This window comes from Mus caroli, chromosome 3 (genome assembly GCF_900094665.2).
Source record: "Mus caroli chromosome 3, CAROLI_EIJ_v1.1, whole genome shotgun sequence".
Lineage (NCBI taxonomy): Eukaryota > Metazoa > Chordata > Mammalia > Rodentia > Muridae > Mus > Mus caroli.
In genome coordinates this window covers 103797094-103822715 of record NC_034572.1, presented here as the reverse complement: position 1 = coordinate 103822715, position 25622 = coordinate 103797094, and the positions used below count along the sequence as shown (strand labels likewise).

At 37.4% G+C, this 25622-nt stretch overlaps 1 protein-coding gene across 2 annotated transcripts in view; it reads right to left on the bottom strand.

The window, feature by feature from the left end:
* Vav3 (vav guanine nucleotide exchange factor 3) overlaps positions 1 to 25622 on the bottom strand; it is a 329118-nt gene that overhangs the window by 21577 nt on the left and 281919 nt on the right. For both annotated transcript variants that reach the window (XM_021157266.2, XM_021157267.2), the window contains exons 21-24: positions 16741 to 16806; positions 11982 to 12016; positions 6178 to 6294; positions 5525 to 5612 (exon numbers count right to left, since the gene is read on the bottom strand). In XM_021157266.2, coding sequence (XP_021012925.1) covers positions 5525 to 5612; positions 6178 to 6294; positions 11982 to 12016; positions 16741 to 16806 — 306 coding nt within the window. The remainder of the gene's footprint in view (positions 1 to 5524; positions 5613 to 6177; positions 6295 to 11981; positions 12017 to 16740; positions 16807 to 25622) is intronic.

Here is a 25622-nt window from a genome sequence, read left to right as displayed (position 1 = left end):
AAAAAAAAAAAAAATAGTTGAAATGAAAATAAAAAACAGATTACTTTAAACAAAGTAGTCACTGCTTTTGTCATAGCACCCTTAAAAAGTATGGAAGAGCAACTCTTCTTGAGACAGAAACATTGTCCATTGATCCAACACTAGTCAGTGGTTAAGTTCAAATTTCCTAAAAGAAATCAATTAGGCCAGAACTCACAACGTGGAAAGATATGATCATTAATGACTTATTTTTTTCGGTCTAAATCAGACACGCTGTGTACTGCTTTGCACTGGGAGTGCCAGGGATCAGAAAAATGCTGAAGCCAAGGTGCCCACCCTCCAGTGTTCTTACTACAAGTGGGAGAGTGAAGGTTATCAAACCTCGGGGCAAAAAGAACTTTCTTTAGTGTGTTCAACTGGGAAGCAAGAAGAGACAGCATGATGAAGGCGGCTTGGTTAAATCAAAGACCAGGTAAAAATCTCAATGGACAGCCATGGGGAAGAGATCATTTCAGGTGGGGGTATCCAGGGTTGAGACACAAAGGTGGCAAAGTGAAAATCCCAGTCTTGGACTGGGGAGATGGCTCAGCAGATAGGAGTGCTTGTTACAGAGCATGAGTGCAAAGACATGAGTTTACATGCAGCCACCCATGTAGGAGTCAGTTATAACCACATATGTGTCTATAACCCCACAACTATTGAGTGGAGGAGACAGCTGGCCACTAGCCTAGCTCCAGGGTCTGTGAGTGAATGGGATAGAGAGAAGGGGAGGCAATATTATCTAATATCTTGCTCTGGTCTCGACATATTTGTGTCTGTGCAAAGAGTGCATACATTTGAATATGCACACACACACACACATTCTGTCACATTAATAAACTGAAAGCAGTATGGTTTATCTAAATCACTGGATAAAGCAAATGAAGATTCTTTTTGTCAATTCCCACATTTGGAAAATGAGAGCCATAAAACATTTCACACAGCTCACAGATCTTCCTTGGACTCAGAGAACGAGCACGGGAGTGCTTGATGAAAAGAAGGTGCGTGGAATCTAACAACAAGAGGGGAAAAGAAAATGAAACAAAACACCAAATAGAACACTGTATCTTGGATATGGCTACCTATATGAGAATATGGCATTTGTAATATGCTGATTTTTTATATGATTTCATAAGAGTAGCTCAGAAGTTTAATTATGCTTAGTAAAAAATATGATCATTTTATTTTTTGATGATGAGATAAAAAGGTTAAGGAAAACTCCGTTTGCATGTGGCATCACTGATACCAGTGATACCAAGGAGTTGTTCCTTTAGCCTTGACACTTTAATTAAAATGTGCTATTTTCTTTGACAATATAAATGTAAATCTGAAATAAATTGTACAGTTCAATAGCTTTGAACTTCAGTTTAACTTTATGAGAGAGAATGTGAATTTTATAAATTATAAATCATTAGTAAGATTAATGTAAAGTTGGCTATAAACTATTGAATTATTGAACAGAAAAAAAAGTTTTGTTGATCATTTAATATTTTTACAGAAGGAAAAAAAGAGACTTTTCTAAGAACCAGGGTCAGGCAATTTAGTAAACTGCAGATGGTCTTTAATACCTGGCTAAGCATAGAACGCATTTGAGTTACATTTTTACAGTCTTAGGTGGCAAATCTTCCTAACAGGCTTCCGAGTAGAATTACGAGTGCCAGTGTGGATTGTTTCCAATTCATGGCTTTATGCTCTCTGTATTTTAGTCTAATCCACCCCTGCTTTAGCAGTCATTGACCTTCAGGTACAACAAGCAAATAAGATGACTCTAAACAAAAGAAATCTCTAAGCTTCCCTTATCTCAGCTGACACAGTGGTGTCAACAATCCAACCCTGAGAAATAATGAGTGTGGGCCAGTCATTCCAATTACCAAGGAAACAGGCACTGGAGATGGCTTACGAACAACATTTGGACATAGCTTGTCTGGCATACATGAAAATCAGAACAAAATTAATGCCTTGTAATCTGGAATCAGAAAGTCATTTAGGGTTGGAACTTAATGACTAAGAAAAACAAAGGCTTTGATTAACCAAGCTATTGAAACCCAAGGGAAGGAGTTCTGGTCCCAAGCATCAAATTCAGTCTTCTCTATGAGACACCAGCTAATTTAAAATAAGCTTTTAGAGTCTGTGTGTGCTTAGAATCCTTTCTGATAGAAAATCTATTCCAAGCTATAAGGTGATTCATATGCAGAACATAATGTAATGTGGATGGTGAGATTAGTGAGATGATGAACTACTCCTAAGAAATGGCGCAGGTCTACACACTCGCACTTACTGAGATGGGAACTGTGCTACATAACACACCACAATAAACTGTGTCTGCTAGAGGTCGTACGACCTTTATTTGTTTTAAAGACACATCCTACATCTTGGAACCTCCTCTCCTCTTCCAAAGAAGTATGTTACCATAATACGAACCACCTCTTCTTGGCAAGTATCCACACGGCATTTTCTCTCTTGGGTTTACAGGACACCACTGTCTTGAATTCTCTGGCATACATGTATTTGCTAAGTTGTAAGCTATTCTAGATCAATTGAGTCATTTTATTATGAAGTCTCTTAAAACTATAGTGATTGAGTTTTTCAAGATTCAAAACAATTCAAAATTTATACTTTTCTTTGCGTATTTTATCTTAAACATTGTGCCTCCTTCTATTAAATCATTTTATTAGAATCCAAGTCTGCCTTTTGAAAAATAATAAAATTTTATTATAAATACACATTTAATTTTTTTAAAAAATATATATGTAGATTTGGTGTATCACTGCTTATCTGTTTACTGAATTTATTGAATACACGTCTCCAAAAATTAAAAATAAAGATTCACAATAAACGTATTCAACACATGAACAAAAAGCAGGGCAAACCCCAGCTAGCTCTACGGCTTCTTTAGCAATTGGTGCTTATTTGATAAAGCTGGCAAAAGGTCTTTGCTTATAACTAAAGGCTTTCTGTTCCTTGTCTACATTTCTTTATTTACACAAATATCCTTAAGCTGGTTCCTTTCTTTTTAGTTTCTGCAGCTTTGCTCTTAATTCTCCATCATCTCTTTTGAACTATTGTGGTCTGAGCTTCCTTATAAAAGATCTCCCAGTGTGGAAAGAAAAAAGAAAAAGAAAGAAAGAGAAAGAGAAAGAGAAAGAAAGAGAAAGAAAGAGAAAGAAAGAGAAAGAAAGAGAAAGAAAGAGAAAGAAAGAGAAAGAGGAGGAGGAGGAGGAGGAGGAGGAGGAGAAGGAGAAGGAGAAGGAGAAGGAGAAGGAGAAGGAGAAGGAGAAGGAGAAGGAGAAGGAGAAGGAGAAGGAGAAGGAGAAGGAGAAAGAAAAAGAGAGAAAGAGAAAGAGAAAGAGAAAAAGAAAAAGAATAGCACAGGTATGGTCTGTGCCCACAACAGTGGCATTCATGAAAGATACACAGTATTTGTGTCACTTATTTGAATTCTGAGACCTGCGCCTTTACTTCCCTTTCCAGGAGACCAATGGATAAACTTTAATGGTCTCTGCTTCAAATTATTTAAATTGAGGAGTTTGTCAGCTTTGGTATAGTCATGGCCATATAAGAACGATAGCCCATGATGCTGTCACTAGTTTCTCTCATCCCTAACCGTCCCTGCTATAGGATTTCCGTGTGCTGAACCAAGGTGATACACAGCTGAGCTGATTGGCCCCTTACAGTGGCCATTCCTTTTATGCTTCTTGTGTGTCTTCTGTGACAGGAGTTTCTTTCTCGACTTTTCAATGTCTGCAGGGCTGGCAGTCGTCCTTGGCCCTGCAGCATGTTTCAAGTGTCACATCAACTGTTATAGTGTTATACTGTGAGGAAGCCTCATTACCACCCAAAAAAGTTCTGCAGGTAAGAGCTCCAGCTGGTGTGTCTTGCAGAGATGGTGTGCCCCATGCATGCTTTCATCATGTCTGGGCTGTGCCTGTTACTCATTAGCTGTGTACCCACTTGTCATACCCTTCTCAGGTTTTTATTACATGAAAAACCTCTTCTGGTCCAGCTTGCTCTGTCTTCTCTTTCACAGTCCAGTAGATACAGCAGAATGGAAGTTGCCTCTAGCAGGGAGGATGCGTGGCTCTTGGTTGCCAATTTGACAAGAGTTTCCATCTTCCATGACTGTCTAGGTTGCCTGCCCTTTCCTTCTGAATGTCAGATGTCCTCTTTATGTCTACAGATTTCTTCCTATTTTCTTATCTCTCCACTTAAGATGCCTCCATTTCTTTAACACACAGGTCCCTATCTTGAAATGACTTTTAGGTAAGGCATTCAAGCTGGCTGAGTTTGTAAGCTTTCTTATACTCAATTTTACCTCATTTGTATCCCTACGTGATTTCTGTTATTTTCAGGAAAGGTCTAGTGTATACGATTTGCTTTGTAGCTCTGTCAATGGATCTTCCCTTTCAAAGCTAATCAAAGTTCTTCACATCTACAAATGTATCCTGTGCCCTGTGTCCAAATTCTTCATTAGTTCAAGAAATTACCTAAGTGAAAAAGAAGATTTGAAGCCACTCCTAGGAAAATAAGATGTACTGTTAATAGTGTGTGTAATGAAATGTGTATGTGGTCTGTAAGACATAAACACAATATACCTACTAAGGAAGTTACTGAGACATTTACAAATTGTCAGAATTGATCACTACATTCTAGCCACAATATATGCTTTTTATTTCAACACAAAATTTCTATGTAATATCAATGAATGACTGTGGCAAAAATATAAACTGATGTCTAACTGTCTAATTAATGAATGAGAACCGTGATTACACAATTTATTTTATTTTATTTTATTTTATTTTATTAAAGGTTTATTTATTTTTATATATCTGTGTACACTGTAGCTGTCTTCAGACACACCAGAAGAGGGCATCTGATCCCATTACGGATGAGTGTGAGCCACCATGTGGTTGCTGGGAACTGAACTCGGGACCTCTGGAAAAGCAGCCAGTGCTCTTAATCACTAGCCATCTCTCTAGTCCCGATTACACAATTTAGAATAGCAGAAAATATAAAGAAAATTGCAAATTTACTTTCTATGGCCTCTTTTATGAAATAGAGTTAAATGTAAGAGGTATTTTATTAATTAAAATTTTTCTTATCATAACTGATGATGACAAAAGGTAGCTAAAAGGAGAGCTGGAGGACATAAGAGGAGTGATGTAATAAAGATTTGCCATTTGCCACTGAGACAATACACTCAAACACCCATACAAACCAATGACAGTTATACTTGAGTTGGCAGTTGCCCCGAGATTCATGAGTAGTGTATACTCTAAAATTTTATCTAAAACGTACAATCCTCATTTATAATGATCAATACCATCTGAGCAATGTAAAACTGCACTGGAGTTCTTCAACCTAGAAAGTTAGGATTTTGCTAGAGCCCACACTATAATTCCCTTTAAATAATTTTCAATGGGTAACATTGCTAAGAAACTACAGAATTAAACTAACTTAACAGCAGAAAATGGGAATTATAGATTGAAAAGAAATAATCAATGCTCACCATTAAGCTTTTAAATTTTCTATTTTCTGCAATGTGAAAAAAGCCATCTCTTGTTAAAATCTTGATGTGTTTTGCTTCATTATTGTACCTGTGGGCAATGAATAACTTATGAATATAAATGTGTTTTTAATCAGTAGAAATCAATAATTACCAGAGGGCATGCCCCAATAACATTATAGGAATTAATTCTGAAGACAAAAATATATACTTGTGCCAATACAATGGTGACAGCTAATTAACAACATGTATTTACTAGATGGGCTGAAGATACAACCAATATTTGAAGTGAGAGAAAACTTTGATCTGACTAATCACTATGCTTAATTTACTTAGTAAATTTAGTTTGATAGTACAAAAAAAAGGAGACAAAATCTAGTAATTTGTATTCTTCGAATTTACTAGAAATACACACATATCAAGTCAACAAAATATAATGTTATGAAAGAAATCTATTATGCCAATTAGCAGCCTATAACACCCATTACTGTGTTCCTTGCAGATATTTTCCAGTATTAATGAGCTGTCTGGATAAATGCATTATTTCTGCTGCAATTAGAACCCTGGTTTTCAACTTCAGTGTTATATGTGTCACATGACCTACACAATCATGAACACAGTAAATCTATTTTTACAAAAGCACTTGTCCTACTTACTTAATGCTAATTGCATATTCTCCAGACTCTTTGGTCCTGTGCCTTACAAGGTAAGTACTATTCACCCTGTTAATAAGTTCGGTTTCTGCCTGCAATCTTTCCATCGGGCCAGCATACCTGTGAAAAGACAAAAATTAGATGAACATATCTGAAAAGAGAGGGTAAATATAAGTACTTGTCGTGGCTTTCTGCATATGCTAATTACATTGCTTTACATAATAATTTGGAAAAATCTCTTTAACATGTCTAAACAGAAATATGGTACAACGTTAACATCAGCAAAATGGACAATAGTTAAAGAGCCAGTGAGCACCAATCAACATGAGATAAACAGAAGGGACGAAGACAAGAGAGTCAGAAGGTTAGGAGCAGATAGGAAGAAGAGTTATGGGAGGCATAGCCCTGTATAAGACACAGGCAAACAGAAAAACAGGCAAACAGACAGAAAGATAGAAACACACACACACACACACACACACACACACATACACACAGACTTCAAGACATCACTTTCCCTATGCATACTATCAGATCTCTTTGGAGGAGCTTTTTTAAGTGACTGAAATCATTTAAATTATTGTAAAATAATTATCATTTAGATGTGAGATTAATTACCTTAGTTCACAATTTTGACAAACAAACTTCTAAAGAAACAAACAGTGATAAAGGAGTCATTTTCAAAAGTAGATAATTTTCAAAGCCAGAGTTCAGGTTTCCCTGGACTATATGGGCCTTAAGCACAACCAAACTCTGTCAAAACAATGACAATCATAGTAAAATATCCAAACTCTGAATTAAATTATTCTTGCATGACCACTCACATCAAATGTAAGCACTCCACATAGTGGCAAGGATCAAAGATCTGGAACAATAGAAATTAAAAGGAAACTACATTTGGACTGGCTCTTTTCAAGCTAATTAATTCATGAATTCAAGTAAAGCATCCAACTCACACATCAAATCATAAACTCAGTATAAATGTGTGCTTTAATCTATACTATTTATTTAAAATGTACACAGTAGACATTTCACAAAAGTTCATGGAGTCAAATGGATATAGGCAGTCTTGGACCATGAATAAAGGGAAATTAGTGGCATTTTGTACCAACGACACATTTTTAAGGCAGTTATGATAACCTATTAAGATCTAGTACAGTCTGCTTCATGCATATTTCATCGACCTTATCTCTTCTAGTCCCTGCATCTCTACTCTCAAACTCCTGTACGTAGGGCTTGTCAATCTCCTGACCATAGGTCTCTTATACACTGGGCTCTTGTGTGAATACACACGTTTTTGTTGTTGTTGTTCATCCATCTTAAAGATTGTCCTGTATATGTATGGAACCCTCTCTCCATCATTTTAACTACTGTCTGCCCACAAATGTTAATCTACTTAATGTATACTCTTAAAAGCAATGAAAAGCAGCATCTATCATATCATATGAGAATTCTATCCCAAGTCCTGGGTCGAATATTTTACCAGTTTTTTTCTTTATTTCTACATAGATATTTTAAATAACTGTGCTTATGCTACATTTCATTAACTTCTAACTCTGGGCATAAACAAGGAAAGCCAATTTTCTCCTGACACAAGCCTATTCTGTCACAGACTATTGTCTTTGTGTAACATCTGCAAACACAGGCATCATTAGGCTCATTTTGAGCAGTGCAGAAGTTTTACAATATTTGACTTGTAAAAAGGTAAGCATGGGAGTTTGTGTGGGTTGTTTTCTATCTTCCACAGTTCTTTCTACATTCTCTACATAAACTCTCTACCAATGCATTTTCAATGATATATACTCTACTTGTAAAGTTTTTGCTCTTAACCCAATGGCATCTGTGTTCCCCACTCTCTTAAACGCCTGCTTCTTTCTGCCCTCTAACCCTGCTGTTCCACTCCAGGATTCTGCATTTTTCTTTTCTTTGTATTAATAATTAATCCTTAGTTTTTCTATAAATGGAGTATGATATGTAACATTTTAAAGGACAACACCCAGATAAATATTTCATTTCCCCAATACTAATTCTAAGTGAGAAATGATTTTGCCTTTTAAAAATTAAATGGCATTACATTGCTATCTTTTAACTTCCAATTAATTTCATTCTAACTGTTGGATGTGACCAGATATTTGCTTCCTTGAAAGCTTTCAGGTTCCATATATTATCTATTAGAAAATTTTAATGATCATATACTTTTTCTGCTTTCAGCAACCTCTCCAAAAAGGTAGATATGGAATTCAACTCTGGAAAATGTATTACTTCTTTAGTAATTGATGCCCTTGGCCTCTCTCTCTTTCTCTCTCTCTCTCTCTCTCTCTCTCTGTGTGTGTGTGTGTGTGTGTGTGTGTGAGTGTGTCTCTGTCCGTGTGTGTTTCTGTGTCTGTGTATGCTGTGTGTGTGTGTCCTTGTGTGTTTCTGTGTGCATTGTGTGTCTGTGTCTGTGTGTACCTGTGTGTCTGTATATGCTGTGTGTGTGTGTTTCTGTGTGCATTGTGTGTCTGTGTGTGTGTGTCTGTGTATGCTGTGTGTCTCTGTGTGTCTTTCTGGATTTTTTATGAGTTGAAAACTAGCAAACATTCGTGCCAATTATCTAATTTTAAAAATACTTCTCCCATTATTTCTTTTTTTGATGTTTTTGAAATTTTTCTCAGCCTTACACATTCCCAAGCTCCTATACTACTTAATTTATAAAAGCTCTTCAATTCTCAGATCATTTCTCTTACAAAAGATTTGTTATATACTTCAAAGTTTTCCTCAAGTGTCTGCTTTCCCTTTATTGCTTGTTCATGCATAAGGAAGCAGGATTTAGAAATAATGAAGGAGCCTGTGTGCAGGTCCAAAAGTACCACTGGGCAGAAGTCTGCGAATTTGGCAAAAATCTGATAATTGGGCTGGTAACCAGCCAAATGTTAGGGGTTTTACTGAGTTCATTTAGGTCATGTATGTGTGTGTGTGTGTGTGTGTGTGTGTGTGTGTGTGTGTGTGCTCTCTAAACTAATTTTTGCATTCAAGGGTGCAGTGTGAGAGAAACTACTCCTGGGTCAGATCTAAGCTATATAAAGGCAATAAATAGGGTTTCACACCTTAGATTTAAAGACTTCTTTAGTATGAGTGGTTTTCAGAATGGCATCTCTGCAGCCTCTGCTAGAACTAGCCTTTCCAAGTTGAAACCCGGTATGTTTTTGTTTCCCCATGTTATACACACAACAACACTGTCTCTTGGCAAAGAGTAAAAAGCCAGGCTATTTGACTACAGGGACAAGGCAACAGGGGCCTTGGCATCTAGCACATTCAGACTTTCAAAGGGCTCCCAGTCCTCAGCCTCAGATCTCATCCCAACATTTCATACATAAAACATAGTTAATTGAAGGCAACCTTGTTGATGTTCTCTTTTATTTCATGGTCTCTAGAAGTAATAATCACTTGGGATCAACCTACTTTAAAGATGGGAATAATGAACAAATGAAATAAATGGATGATGTTGAGTCTCATATTCCCAAAATTCAAAGTTTTTATAAGTGGTTGATAATTTTGTTTCCATGTTCAAGGTATTTCACATGAAATTATCTACTTCGTTTGATGAAATGTCTAGAGTACTTAGGAAAGAAATTTAATCTAGAATTTGTACACTGTAATGTCTTTGTTAGTTCCTGTATTTAAGGTCTCTTCAGTGTCTTGGCATCCTGATTTGTTTTAATCATTAGGAATAATGTTATTCAAACTGTATATACTTTCAACAGATTTTTACATCCTTGAAAGAATGACTTATAAAAAGAAGAAGTAAGTACAAATCTGTCTACCCTCTTGTGTCTGAACAGTTCGCCAGTACCTTCCCATATTATTTAATAAAAACCATGTGGTTGGTGACATTAGGATTTATTTTATCTCTAAAATTATAAACCTTTCGGCCATAAAATTTTGTCACATGAAAAATAAGCTTTCATTTCTGTTATTAATTTGGTTCTAAGTTCCACAGTAACAAAAATTTCAAATTGTCCTCATTGAAATGTAGCCAAGTCTCCCAATTTGATCACAGTTTCTTTGGCAGGCTCAGCGTCAAACCCAGGAGGAGTACAGCAGAGGGTGTAGGTAATGACAAGGAAGGCAGAAGTGACAACTGGAAAGCAGCGAGAGGTCTGAGGAGAATTCCCTACACTAGAAAGTAAGCGTCCTGGCCTGATCTTCAAATTGGCCACAGACTAAGGTAATGTTATATATATATATATATATATATATATATATATATATATATATATATATATATATAAAATGTCACATGTATATAATATATATATTTAAGATATTTAGGTGCTACCCACATTTGCAAACTGAATTAGTCCTATATGCCCTCAAAATACCACATTCATGTACATATTCAAATGATAAATCTGGGAACGTAGACAAATGTCAGGGAGATTCACTCATCTTCAGAGAAGTCAAACACAAATCCACGGAAACATATGCAAACCTGTACACTGCTGAGGTTTTGTATTTTCAGGGGCAGGGTAGCAATGTGACAAGGACACCACGTGAAGACACAGAGTCTTCAGTCTGCAGCCCACTGGTTACAGTGACTTCACTCTTTTCTCTGTACGTAATGACAGTAACATCTTCCATGCAGGAAGTTTGGGAATTTTTTTTTTACATGTGAAAGCACATTTACTCAGGACAAATGGAAATTGGAAATGGTTTACAACCTCACATTTAATGTGAAATAAAATATGTAAAGTGGTAAGTGCATATAAAATACTCAGCATATACTGCTTATTACGATCTGAAGAAACCCTAATTATTTTGCTTCTTCTGTACAGTTTTAAAGTTGAAGATATAATAATACCAACAACAACAACCATCACTAAGCACTGCCATCTTTGACTCTGCTGCCTCCTCTACCAGCATCTCTCTGGTAAATGTGCTTCATCTCCACCTGCTGTATTTCTCCTTGTTGAAACATTCCCTTTAGGAAGGAGAGAGGGCCCATGAGGCTCATGACATAAACTAAAGGTCACACTTCTGAGAGAAGAGAACCTTCAAGTATTCTCAAGGGCCCCTTTCCAGCATTCTAAAACAGAGGAAGCAGCAGCCAGGAGAGGGAGACATTAGAGCTGAACTACAAGGAAGAAATTCTTAGACCATTAAGCTGGGCCCAGCACTGCCAGGTTTACAAGAGGTAATCTGGGTTGAGGTGGGATTTTCAGTGATTTGGTTGCCTTTATGCCATCCCTGATCCTTGTAACCCCTGCTTGAAATGCCAGGAAAAATTCATTCCTTCATTGATGTGGACAGTGGTCAGTCACTACTTTGGCCCGTTATGGCCTCCCTTTCTGTGAGTAGATGTGTGTGTGTTCATCTTCCTTGGTAAAATATGTCACACAACAAAATCCAAATCAGAAATGGTTATATCTTATTCCACCACCCTACACTGGAAACTACAATTTTGTATACCATTCTTTTGAGTAATTCTTAGTTTTAGATACTATGATTATTTTTTTCTTCTCTGCTCCTTGAGGTTTATCTTTCCAAAATGTGAGCTATATCATGATATATCCTATTCCTTTCCATGTCTGTTACAGACATTTATGGTCCAGCGCACTTACATGCATACACCTACAAACACCATTAACCAATCACGATACAGAATGGCTAGCAGTATACAAATTCATTATGGTGTTTTGTTACATGTGAAACCACCTTTAGCCAGGACAAATGGAAATGGAACGTGGTTTACAACCACACATTTAAGGTGTCCTCGAGCTAGGAGTATGGTATTTCAACTTAGCAGCAGAAACATTTTTAATACTTACCAGGGTTGGCAAGAATAATCTACTGGTTTAGGTACCTAGGACATAAAAAGGCAAAAATAGATTAAGTTTACTTAAGGGGAGCTTTTAGAAATCAATCATTAATTCAGTTCAGCTGACTCAGCCCAATAAAACCCATAAGTAGCACAGGCCCAGGACTACCCGCTGGCAAGTTTACACAGAATGAATCATAGTATATGTCAGATAAGTAGAAAATAATTCATTTTGCTTTATTTCATTCTTCCATGCATTTTTCTACTATACCTTCAAGGGGAGAGATAGCAGAAAAAATATGAACTAGAAACTTTCAACATTTACTACAAGACAGTCCAATCTAGCCTAGAAAGGTAAAATGAAAATGTTATTAGGGAAACCAAATAGCACTTGCCTTCCCTAAGACAGACAAACAAACAAACAAAGAGATGTGAAATAAACAGTACATGCTGAGGTAGATGTTCTTTTGTAACACAAATTCTAAACTCCAATTTAAAAATCTTCCAACAAGAAAACATTTTATCTGTTAAAAAAATCATGAAAAATATCCACATTATCCATTTTTTTTTATATAGAGACTTGCACAAGTGAAAATATTACATTTTATGTGCAGGTAAAGAAAGCATCTCCTAGCTGATGGCAGAAACTAGAAAATGAAGAAAGCGAAGAATGTATAATAGTCGTCAAAAAAAATGCACAATAAAACATGCACCACAGAAGAGGTGGCCACTTACAAGCTATTGAGGAAAAGGTAGAATATAGATCGTCTGCTTTGAGTTTGAAAAACCTTCATGAATCAGCCAACTTTTGACAGATTCCATGATGTTTCTGGGTCTTTTACATTAGATGAGAAGAGCAAAGAAGGAAGAGAGGAATGGGTAAGGACGCCTGCACACTTCACCTGTGGTCTCTCCTTTGTCGGGAAATGGGTGTATATCCAAGAAGTGAGGAGTGACATATAATTTCACAACAGACAAACAATTGTGGCTATTCCGTCCCCAAATTCCCCAGAGGAGCCTTTGCTTCCTCAGTGGGCACGTTCTGTATGTGAGCTCCTTGACCATCACTGTTCCATTTCACTTTCTGTTGCTATAACAAAGCACTGACAAACAGAAAACTAAGGGGAGCAAAGCATAATTATCTTGTACTTCCAGATCATAATCCATTATTTAGGAAAGTCAAGGTGGGGGAGCTCAAGGTAGAAGCTTGAGGCACAGGGCAAAGAGTGATGCTGTTTGCTGCCTTGCTCTCTGGCCCAGGCTTAGCTAGCTCTTTTATATAGCCCTGACACATCTTCTTAGGGGTGGTGCTGCCCACAGCCAATAAGACAACCACTCTCTCATCTCAGATCCCTATAAACCCAGGGGTCTCGTCATTCAAACTGGACTTGTGGATTCTTATATTCCCACAAAGCATGTGTCTTGTCTCAAAGTAGGAAGTTAACTGGTTAAATTCTAACTTTAGATTGTTTTCCGTAATAAGCAGTTGATGGTTTCTCAGTTAATTCCTTTTAGCCCAAGCTGAGGGGATTTCTGGCTTCACTACTCAATCGGCGCTTTCATGTTAATTAATACACAGAACTTGAGGTTTCACCCTTCTAGGACTCCATCTTTTCCAACGTTTTCTCTCATGACTATGATGGTGCTTCAAACTTCATACTCTGGTTCTTTAATGCAGAGAAGGGTATGTTTCTAGCTTAAGTTTAGCCATGCTGAATGCCTGTATTCAAACCTGTATTTGAGTTGTAGGCAACTCGAAAGCACTCCCAGTTCCATGTGTCAACATTTTTGCTAGCTAGGAGCCTCAGACAGCTTTTCATTACTGTTTAGTATTTATTGGTTACCTGTAGCTAGTCCCAGACTATCAGCAGTAGAAGTTAGTTACTTCCAATTAGTGCTGGTTTTAGTATGGAATCCAATTATCAATGCTTTTAACAGGCATTTGTCTTTTCTCTCAAGTTGGAATTCATGTCATCTTCAATATCCCAAGGTTTCATTGAAGTAGGTCTAGTTGTTAATTAATTTTAAATTACTCGTCTTGATTTTTAAAATTAGTCATATTGTAAAATCTGGAAAGTTCTTGTCTATGATTGATTTGAATATTGCTTTTCTACAATTATCTTTCATCTCTTCAGTTTGCTACATCTGAATCTCAGCATTTCCTTCTCTGTTACAGTTTTGCACTGCCTCATCTCTCTGGACTCATTTTAGACATTAAGATCTTTGCTTCAATTACTACATTTGAGTCTTTTATAGACATGCCCAGATAATCATACAGTGTGATAATCTCCTATCCATATTAGTTTTTAGTTATATTAAATATAGAATTTGATTTAGATATCCTGTCCTGTATCTGCTACATGAATATGATTCTGTATTTTGTTTCTGCTATCCTTAGCCTAAGGAGGTCCGTTTCCTCATCAGTTGTATGACTCCAAAATGTGGATTTATATCCCCTGGAGGTTTTATTTGTATCAACCCTTTGAGGGCTGTCTGTGAAGAGGCTAAAATCCATACAGAATATGTATTTTTTACTTAGGGAACAACTGATGTTGGGTTGTTTTAATTATATTTCTTCCTAAGGACAATTTAGGTAAGGGAGATCATGTGACATCCAGCCCTACCTATGGATGACTTTTACACTTAAGTTTAAAAATCGTTAAAGGGAGGTCACTGTCTCTTTATGTTACTAATCTATACCAGAGCTAAGACCAACAGAAGTATCTGTTCAGTGGGGTAGAGGTTTTTTGGAACCTGCTCTAACAACTGCTAGATTCACATGTATCCAAGTTTGCATTGTGTTGTAATCCAGGCTTCGTCTCCAATCACCCTGGTGCTATAAATTAATGACCTCATCTCTGTACAGCATTTTGTCCCCCAACCTGGAGGTTCCCACCAACATGCCTCGGAACATATGAAGATAAAGTTATAACGCATATAGAAAAAATAAAATTTCAGGTCAGAAGAGAATTCACAGCCCTACTCGGGGACCCCCTGGTTCACAGCTTATACCATCGTCAAGGGATGCAGTTTCCAAGCTCATGCAACCCATTCCTCTCTTCAGTCTGTTTACTTCCTTTCATTCAGGTTGTCCTACAGCTAACAGATACATCTATAATTCCATTACATAAGCATCTCACTTTAGTAGCTATTTATTAACTTTAAGCTATAAGAGCATTCACATTTAGTTGGTTGTTTTATTTCCAAGTATGCATTACTGTACAATTCTTTAGTATCTTAAAATATCTGCCTATGATTTTCCTTTGTATCTGCTAGGGTTGATGGTAGGATTCTATAAGCTGACTTCATTTGCTAATTACCTGCATGCATCAAGGGGCCCACGTCTGCTTTTTTATCCTTTTGTTCATCCATTCAACAAATTTACATATATTTTATGCCAGGCTATTTTAAAACAAAACTTCTAAAACCCATGCCAGATGTTGTAAACAGAAAATAGGGTTTGGTATATTAAATGCTTATTAGGGTTCCCAAATGTCTGAATGTTAAAATCTCTTGCCACTTGCTGTTATGTAAACATTGCTACTTATATTTGTACCTGTGAGAATCAACCAATCTATCTGTAGCAAATAGAACAGCAAATCTCTTTTTTAAAAAAAACTCTCTTTGCTTTTCAAAATAATTAAGCTTGGATAAATGGTGTAAGATTGCATTCCCAAATTAAAGGTGACAGATATTACACTTGTAATATCAAAAAGGATGTGCAGTTGAGAAATATAGAAGCCATGGGAATATCACAAGAATGATTATTTAAGAATGTTGAGAGCGTTACCCATTGTAATCATATTAGTAAAGAAATTTCATCACATTGTATTCATTAACTTTAAAATTGTGAGAAAAATTATGATGTTAGCATAATGCCACCCCACATAGAAACAAATCAACACCACAAAGCATCGTTTTCTGTGATATACACCCATATTATTTAAGTAATAGTCATTGTGGTAATTTGAATAAAAATGGTCCCCATAGGCCCATAGGGAGTGGTATGAGGAGGTGTGGCCTTGTTGGAGGAAGTGTGTCTCAGTCGGTTCCTGCTGCCTGCAGATACAGATGTAGAACTCTCAGCTCCTTCTCCAGCACCGTGTCTGACTGCATGCCGCCATGCTTCCTGCCATGAGGATGATGAATAAAACCTCTGGAACTATAAGCCAGCTCCAATTAAATGTTTTCTTTTGTAAGAATTGCCATGGTCATGGTGTCTTCACAGCATTAAAACTCTAAGACAGTCATTCATTCCCCTTTTATCCATTTTCAGAAAATTTCATGATGATATTAAATAAACAGGAAAGACATTCTAAAGCATGGAAAGTGTATTCAGAGACCTGGCTGAAGAATTTGTGAGCTTTTTGTTCTTTACTATGCTTTCAAAGACCCCAGTTGAAGTGTAATGACTTCCTGTAACCTGAGTGACCAGGAGCAGGTTAGACCATTTACCCTCAATGAGGAAAGTCAAGCTTTCTCAGTACATCTACTCCGTGGTGACTTTTCCTAAAGACTTTTAAACAATTGTGCAAATTCTAAGTTATATTTCCATCTTGCATCCTGCTTTCTTGACATTTGAAGTGTTTTCGGCACAAATTAAAATAAATCCTGTAAGATTATACCCTTGTAAGTCCTGCCCTCCTATGAAAATATTAAGGAAACCAATGAGCATCTAGGCAGTCAATATCCTGTGCACCCTCTTGCACAATTGATCATAGTAACAAAGGTGAAATAAAATGAGACAGAAGTGAAATATGAGAACTTACACATGGAGAGGGTTTGACAGCATCACTTGGGAAAAATCCAACCTCTCCTGAAGCTAAGTTTCGTCCCTAAGTAAGAAAAAGAAAAACACTGTTGAAAACAAAATAATAAAGCCATGCAGATATTTATATCATGCTGTTCACCTTGGGATCCTCATGCTGTTGTTTATACCATGTTGTTCATCTCAGTATCCTCAGGGTTGCTTGCCTATTGCATTCAGTCCTCAGTATTAATTCACAGGCCCAGAACAAGTAAAGGCAGAGATATTTTTCCTTAACTGTTGAACTTTCCATGTGGTTTCAAGTTATGGTTATAAAATAACATATCTACTTGTCAACATACCATTTGATTATATCTCTCAATCCTGTGTGTCTAATAAAGTTTGATGCTTACAAAGTTCTTACTGCACTTTACATAACATTCTGAGTTTTCATTAATTATTGCATTGATCTTTTAGGATAGAATATATATTGATATTACAGGTGAAAGAACAAGCTTTACAATGATTTTTCCAAGTCATATTATAAGAGAAAATTATGGAATTGTGGTTCTTTTAAGTGTAGTGACATTTCAACTCCCCTTCTTTACTAAATCAATAATAGGTCTCAGTCTATTGAATTATAGAATACAATAATTATAGAATATATAGGAGAAGCAGTAATAGTTTTCTAAGAGTGAATAATGGCCAGTATAATACCATACACTTCATTAGCACAAAATTGACCCAGGGCTTCTTCATCTATCCAGTCTGTTCCTCTTCCAAAGCTTAGATGACCCACTCTCATCTTCTATATAAAGCAGTCCTCATGCTGCAGATCCTCACTGGATTGCCAACTAGTTCACTCATCACCCCTTCACATACCCTTAGCAGCATACAGCACAAACTTATCAGAATGGGTAACTATTATTCTACATGGTTATCTCCATGACTAGTCCATACGTTCTTTGAAGTTGTCCACAAGGTCTTGCTCATTTTGTATAATCTAGTGTTGGGTGCATAATGGATATTCAATAAACATTTCCTAATTAAAGTAACTTTCTCTCAATCTGAGAGTCCCATGGCAATCACTGCTATGGGCTCAAATTATGTCACAGACAGTAAAATACACCATACATAATTTTTATATCTAGCTGCTAAAAAGGCATCAAGCTGTTTCTATACTAAGGTATTTCTTCAGTGAAATTCTCTGACCTCTCCATGGAATTTTATGAAATGAGTGTGCATTATATAATATGTATCTATTTGCAATGTGTTATGTCAGAAATCAGAAATGGTGGAAGTGACTCCATTGAACTGGATAACTTGTGAGTATGCATTGACAGATACACTTATTGTTTTTCCATTTTAGTACCAAGTAGACTACAGGAAATTGATGAATGGAAACAAGTCATCCTGATGTTGGAGGAAGAGACTATAGCTGCACAAGAAACATTCTCCACACAAATGAGGACCACTTTAAGGTAAATAGTAGCAGCCAACAATCATGCCAGGATAAAAGGTTGTGCTTACTCTGCATCTCAGGGAGCAGGCACATGTAGAGAGCTCATCACGAGACATATATATTCCAGTCCCTTGCCTTACACCTTTGCCTTCTAATGTGCCAAAACCAAAAAGAAGTCTGCAGTTGAACGCTCTTCCCGATAAGATGTCTCTTGCTGATTAAAGTCTTGCCTACTGAGGGAAGGCTATGGAAGCATAGGACAACATGAACTGCTAGAAGTTCAACATCACAGTCATGAACAGAGATGGATAAGTAGCAGAGCTGAAGGACTTGTACATGCATGGTAACAAGATTCCAATTCTGAGTTTTCACTGACATGGTGGAAAAATGCACCCATATTGAAGAATACGAAAAGTGATAAGCAAGGCTGAGAAGCTGGCAAAGAAAGAGGATGGATAATGGGCTGTGAAAAAAAAATCTTCTAGATGCGAAGATAAATGTCTCTGTTGAAGAAAACTTTGTCTTTCTAAATATTAGCTTATCTATTAGTTGGGATTTTTTTCAGGGAGCAGGGTGAGGGTTACAGGTGCATATGTCCTAGGTTTTCTTTTGATCAGAGAACCTGTTAAGCTAAATAAATTCTAGGCCCTTTGTTAGGAAGGAAGGAAGGAAGGAAGGAAGGAAGGAAGGAAGGAAGGAAGGAAGGAAGGAAGGAAGGAAGGACCATATTTTTTTTTTATTCTTTCTTATATCACCTCAAAGACAAGCAGTACAGCAGATTTCACTGAAGAGATTACAAATGGTCATGTCAGCTATGTTTTAACTCCTTGGCATATACCCAAAGGATGTTCCACCATTCCACAGGGGTCCATGATCCACTCTGTTCATAGCAGCCTTATTTGTGTTACTAGAAGCTGGAAACAACCCAGATGTCCCACAACAGAAGAATGGATATAGTAAATGTGGTTCATTTCCACAATGGAGTACTACTCAGCTATTAAGAATGAGGACATCATGAGTTTTGCAGGCAAGTGGATAGAACTAGAAAATAATCACAGTAAGTGATGTATCTCAGACACAAAAGGGAATGCATGATCTGTACTCACTAATAAGTAGATATTAGCTTTAAAAAAAGTACAGAACACCCAAGGACACAATCTACAGAACTCAAGAAGTTTAACAAGCCAAAGAGCTCAAGTGAGGATGTTTCAATCCCACTTGGAAGAAGAAGAAAACAGAGGGCAGAGGTAGGGAGGCACCTGGCTGGGAGAAGGGAGGGGAAGGGGCATAGAGCAAAGGGAAACATGATCAGGTATGGTGGGAGGAAGACCAGAAGTGAAGCCCTCAGGGCCAGCAGAATGAATGGAACTATACAACCTCCGGAGATGGAAAGTGAGGGGACCTTATAGAATGTACCAGAGACCTGGGAGGTGAGAGAATCTTAAGACTCAAAGGGAGGGACCTTAGATGAAATACCCTACAGTGGGGAGAGGGAACTGGTAGACTCCATCTCCACTAGAAAGACAAGGCATCAAGTAGAGGGATGGGGTTGCTATCCCACAGTCAAAAACTCTGACCCAGAATTGTTCCCCTCTAAAAGAACTGCAGGGACAAAAATGGAGTAGAGATTGGGAAAAAGGAGGTCCAGTGACCTGCCCAAATTGGGACTGATCTCAAGGGGAGGCTCACAGCCAGGAGACTAGCTAGCATGGCCTCCCTTCGAGAGGCCTAACAAGCAGTTGACTGAGATAGAAGCAGATATTTACACCCAACCAATGGTCTGAAGTTGGGGACCCCTGAGGTTGAGTTAGGGAAAGGCTGAGAGAAGTTGAGGAGGAAGGTGAGCCCATATGAAGACCATTAGTCTCAACAAACCTAGACCCCCAAGATCTCTCAGACCCTGAGCCAGCCACAAACCAGGCAGCATACACAAGTTGGTCTGAGGTCCCTGAAACATATACAGCAGAGGACTGCCTGATCTGGCCTCAGTGAGAGAAGATATACTTAATCCTTAAAGATACTTGAAGCCCCAGGGAATGGGGAGGGAGACCTGGCAGTATGTGGGGAGGTGTATGTGGGGGTATGGGACATCCTTTTGGAAATGGTGGAGAAGGGATGGGACGAGGAACTGTCAGAGGGCAGAACAGGAGGGGGATAATGACTGGACTGTAAAAAAAAATTAAATATAATAATAAAAGCAGAATTTCTCTTAATTAAATGCCATAGCAGTATTGTTATATTTGTCTAAGGATCACACATGTTCCTTAAGGCAGAGAAGTGAGAGCTACTGTGACCTATCTTAACAGATGAATGAGGTTAGAGTTCCTTTCTACTCCTATAAGACATTAGTCTTAGTTTTGGGAGCTAATGTATGCTATATTCAACAATTTCTATTTGAAATAGCCACCCTGCAACATTTGGAGGATTCAAAAGAAAGCAGAGTATAGGCGGGATGTCTTTGGCTCCTTGGTAGATGTGTGTGGGATGCACATTGGTAATTCATTAATACTAATGGGTGGAGCAGCTGTCAATCCCTTACACATGGATGCTACTGCAGGCTGTAACTAAGAAATAAGCCAGCCTCCAAGGCAATGATTCAGTGCACTTAACGTGATGATCTACCTAGGAGGATTTTACTAACCTTGAGGAAAGACATACGTCTGAATTTTCTTCTTTTATTCTTACATGAGAATTTTATTCTGGGTCAAATTATCAGCTTGGCATCTTTTTCATGTCTATTACAAATGCCAGACATAAGAATAATCTTGTACTTATGTTCCGGTCTGATATTTGTTCTGTGAGTCCTTTCACATGTTCAAGGTCAACTTGAAAACATCGCTGCTTTGCACTGTGTGTCACCTGATATATAGTACGCTATCTTTGTATGCATCTATTCTGCAGGGAATCTTGCATCGTGTGATGGGAAGTTTGTAAAGTTAACATTACTGGCTGAGACTTTTTATGAAATACTTTCTTTGGAAAGGAAAGGACCTGAGAAAATAGGTCAAGAATTGCATATGCTGAGAATAGAGGCACCTTTAAGACTCATTAAATAAATCGAAGCAGACACAAAGAAAATATTAAATTATAATTTATACAATCACAATTCTCTCTTTTCTGAAAAACAGGTTGCTTCTGTAGAAAACATATTAAATTAAAATTATTGACAACTTTCTCTGATATTCCTGAATATCACAAATACAAATGCACAGTCAGGTTCTTATTTATTCCTAACTGACTTTAGGTTTTAAATATTCCTCATTTTTCTTTGAAAGAGTGTACAGTGGATCATAACGAATTTAAGCTATTTTAGATTTGCCAGTAGAAATAAACCTGTAATCTACCTGTAGAGAGAAAAACGTTAATGCTTGCCAGGATGCCATAGCTAAAACTTCATTTTTAAACCCACAGACAAGAAAGGTTTAACATGACGGAAGATGTCCTCCAAAAATCTTAATCGTAAATTGCTTGGTTTCTAACTTTGTGGGGAAAAAAGGGGAACAAATTGCTTGAAGAAAAATACCACATCTCTTTCCCGTGGCTCATTTATCCCCCTAATACTATCTAGACTGGAGCTTTAATGCACTCCTAGAAGCATTCAAAATGATTTGAAACAGATTTGGAAAGCCCAATGTAAAAAGGCTAGATTAATGGTTATTCATGAACGGTGGGAAATTCTCCCCCATTACGGTGCACCAAACACTCAGAACATATGGATGCCAGTGCTGTGAGGTTACTGAGCAGTTTATTTCACATGGCTAGTAACCAGAACAGCTACACTGCCCAATCATGTCTCCACTATCAGAAATAAATTGCTTGAGCTCTGGAAGGGGAGAACATACAGAAAGACCATGAATTATTGGAATATAAGTAAAGAAACGGATTAGTTTATTGAATGGACAGGTAGGTAGAAATTAGATAGTAGATTAGGTAGTTAAATCAAATAATTATGAGCACTATTTTTTATAATCATTGTGATGAGCTTCATAAAGACAAGTAATGAAACAAGTGCCCAAATAATGAGAGGGGAAGTGAGCAGGAGAGACCAGTCAGAAACTGGCATCTACTAACAGGTGATCTGTGGTTACAGCTATGGCCATATTGTAACTGCCACATTCTGTGTGACATATGTCTGAGCTAGTTCTTAAAATACATAGAAAGGTAGTGTCACAGGAAGGGTCACCAGAATAGCTTGCTTTGTTTGCTAGTCTACTATAAAAAGCTGCACAGATATAGACAAGTCACAGTGGTAAGCAATAATGACAAGATTTCCCATAAGTACCTCATCAGGGTATTTCAAAGATTGAAGAATTAATATGTATGGAAGCCATTTGAAGATGCTATGTAGTCATTTTCTCTTTTATCTAAAATATTGTTTTCAATTGCTCTCAAATTATTCTTTTAGATTTTCACTTTAATAAAACAGAAATGCCTAAATTGATGTATAACCCCATTATCCCACTGGTATCCAGGCAAATATACTAATTCACAAATAGCATGAACTTTCATTATCATGTTCATTCTAATGGCCAGCCTATGTTCTGGAGAGGTCTGTGCTGTACACAGCGGTTTTATTGTAAGCAAACATATTCTTTCATCAGTCACTGCCTCCTCAACAGCTATTTTCCTGCCAATGCACACTGGCAGGAGCCAGGCACCGTTGTGGAGAGTTAAGTACTTACTGTGAAGACCCCCAAAGTCTACATGTACACACACAAAAGAACACAAAACTGCCCATGTTGGCTAGTGTATGAATTTTTTAAAGCTCCTGAAATGAAATAAAGACTTGAAATTCCTATTCCTGATGTTGGTCACTTCTACATAAGGAACAATTTTAACTTAGAGTTCTGTCAAACTTCATCCTTGGGCGCCATCTTTGAAATCATACTTCCTTTCAATTTGTATAGGTTGATCATTAGATCCAGTCATCAAAATATATGGCAAAGAACACAATTATAGCTGATAGTGTTTCTAATGTATACAAAAGTGTTTGTTTTTACTCCATCTATGGAATTTTGGCTGATGAGACTGGAATAAAAAACAGTTAAAATCAAAAGTTGTAAAATGTACACTGAGAAAAGGAGAAAAAAAACTACTATAAAACCAGAAGCTGCATTGCCATAGGTCTTAGATGGGAGAGGAGTGTAATGGTGGTATATTCTCCCTGCTATATTCGGGAAATGTCTACAGAGAGGTCTCTGTATTTCTCCAACAAGAAAGGGAGCTCCCAGGTTGTTATTTGTATCTTGAGGTGCTCCTTCCAATCTTACTGGGTAATATGTACACGATGCCATCCTGACTCATATTTTCCCGACAGTGTTATTTTTTTTTTCTGGCAAAATAAACATTAAGTGTCTTTGATGGAAGAAAATTAGTCAGCAAAGTAAATCCAAATAGAACATCCAAAACTCAAGTAGTTTCTCAGTCCAAAATCTGCAAAGAAGAGCAAGATTTGGCCCCATTTTGGAAAGCCCCCTCCTTGGAGAGAAGCGATACCAGCTCCAAGTTAATCGAGGCTCAACAAAGCCCCAAAGAAATCTGTCATTTCTTTCTTTCTTTCTTTCTAATAGTGGCCAACAAGAAATAGCTTTTTTTGTAACCTTGGATTTTCTAATCAGAAGTAAGCACAATGGAAATGCTCTTAGGTCCTGGCTTTCTATGTTAAATGTTCGTGCAACATTAGACACTTTTAAAGGAATTATTTTCTACTGAGAGCAGAATTAATGCTGTGATGAAACGTTTGATCTTTCAGTGTATGCACTGCATTGTGCTAAACAGGTGAGGGATATAAATAAATAGGTGTGGCCACTGTTCAAATATCACTTGATAATGTCACCTTATCAATGAATTTCTTTTCCATGTTTAATATATTTTCACAGAATTCTATGGGCTTTCAGATCACAACAAACTTATAGAGTAATAATTGGTTGTGCTCAGGGCATTTGGAACCTGGCTGTCTGTCCCTGGCCTTCTGATTTTAAATAAGTCACCCAGTTTTTTTTTCTCAGTTTTAATATCTTCCTCCAAGAAGCAAGAGAATTGACCAAAGGATTCCCAGGGTCTACAGTATTAGGCACCTCTCACAAGTTCTACAGTTTCCCAGTGAATTATTGTTGCCCCCACAGTGTTTGGATCCAAAACTTGTTGACAAATCATGTTAGAGATCAGTAATTTAATCTGATAGCATTTATGGCCAGAAGATAAGAACTTCCTCCCTTACTTTCATGTTGACTAATTATGAAATAAGTATTTACTGAAGGGCGTGGGACTGGCTTGCTGGGAAATAGATATGATCACCACTTCTTTAGGTATTTGAATCATAAAGAACTAAAATTCAGTATATTACAAATTCATAAATCATTTGACCCAACATCTGAAGGGGATGTACACATTCAGTCAATGGCCGTGCCAGAGGCAATTCCAGACTAACAGCCCATTGAATGTACTTTTTGATTGACATTGTCTTTCAGTAATTGTGCCAGAATATAGCTTACATGGCAGTAACATAACAGAAGAAAAGGACAACAGAATTTCTACTTAGGTGGAGGTAGCCTCCTCAAAGTACAGGATAACCTATGCTTTTTCCTGACCATAATCCAGTAATGCAAGGAAAAATGCAAGTAAGAAAACTGACCAAGAGTGTCCATCTCCAGAGTTAACAATTAGGACCTTATCCACTGTGTCAGGAGCTCTGCCAACTCCCACAATACAGTCTGTATACTTGGAAACACTCCCACAAACCCTGTTTATGATCTATTCAATCAAAGCCAGTTGGCAATTACCCAGGGAAAGTGTTTCTTACAAGCCTTTACTAATGTCTATTATCTTCTGTAATCATCTCTCCAGGGTCTTCCTTGCTCCATTACCGTCATATGCTGCCTACTTCGCCTTTCCTGTAATTAGGGATCATGATGCTCTCAGGGTCAAAATACTCGATATTTTGAGGCAAATACCTGTCAAAATAAAGGTCTGGTGATTCTAGAATATACGGACCAACTAAGAATAGCTTTGTATCCACACACTCACAAGTTCAATTTTGCTTTGATGGTGTCTCCTCATTCTAGACAAGGGCTAGGAGACAGTGCAGAAGCACAGTTGAACTGGGGGACTTAACACAGGTTCCCACACTCAGCAGGGGTGTTGCATGATCAGACCTGAGTCTCTCTGGTTTCATGAAGAAATGTCTGCATGGCAGGAATCTAACTTGGGAAAAATACCTGTCAGTGCCCCAATAGGCTGAGATGCTGACTCTAGTTTATAACATCAAAGAAATGAGTTGTCTTTATTTTGAATTTAGGAATCTGTTTTCTTAACAGCAAGAATCTGGTAATGTTTATAAACAATTCTTTAATGTTATATTCGCCTCTGACGAGGACACAGATGGACACTTGAATTTTAGATCAAGAGAGAAAACACAATTTTAGAAGATGTTTTTAGAGCTA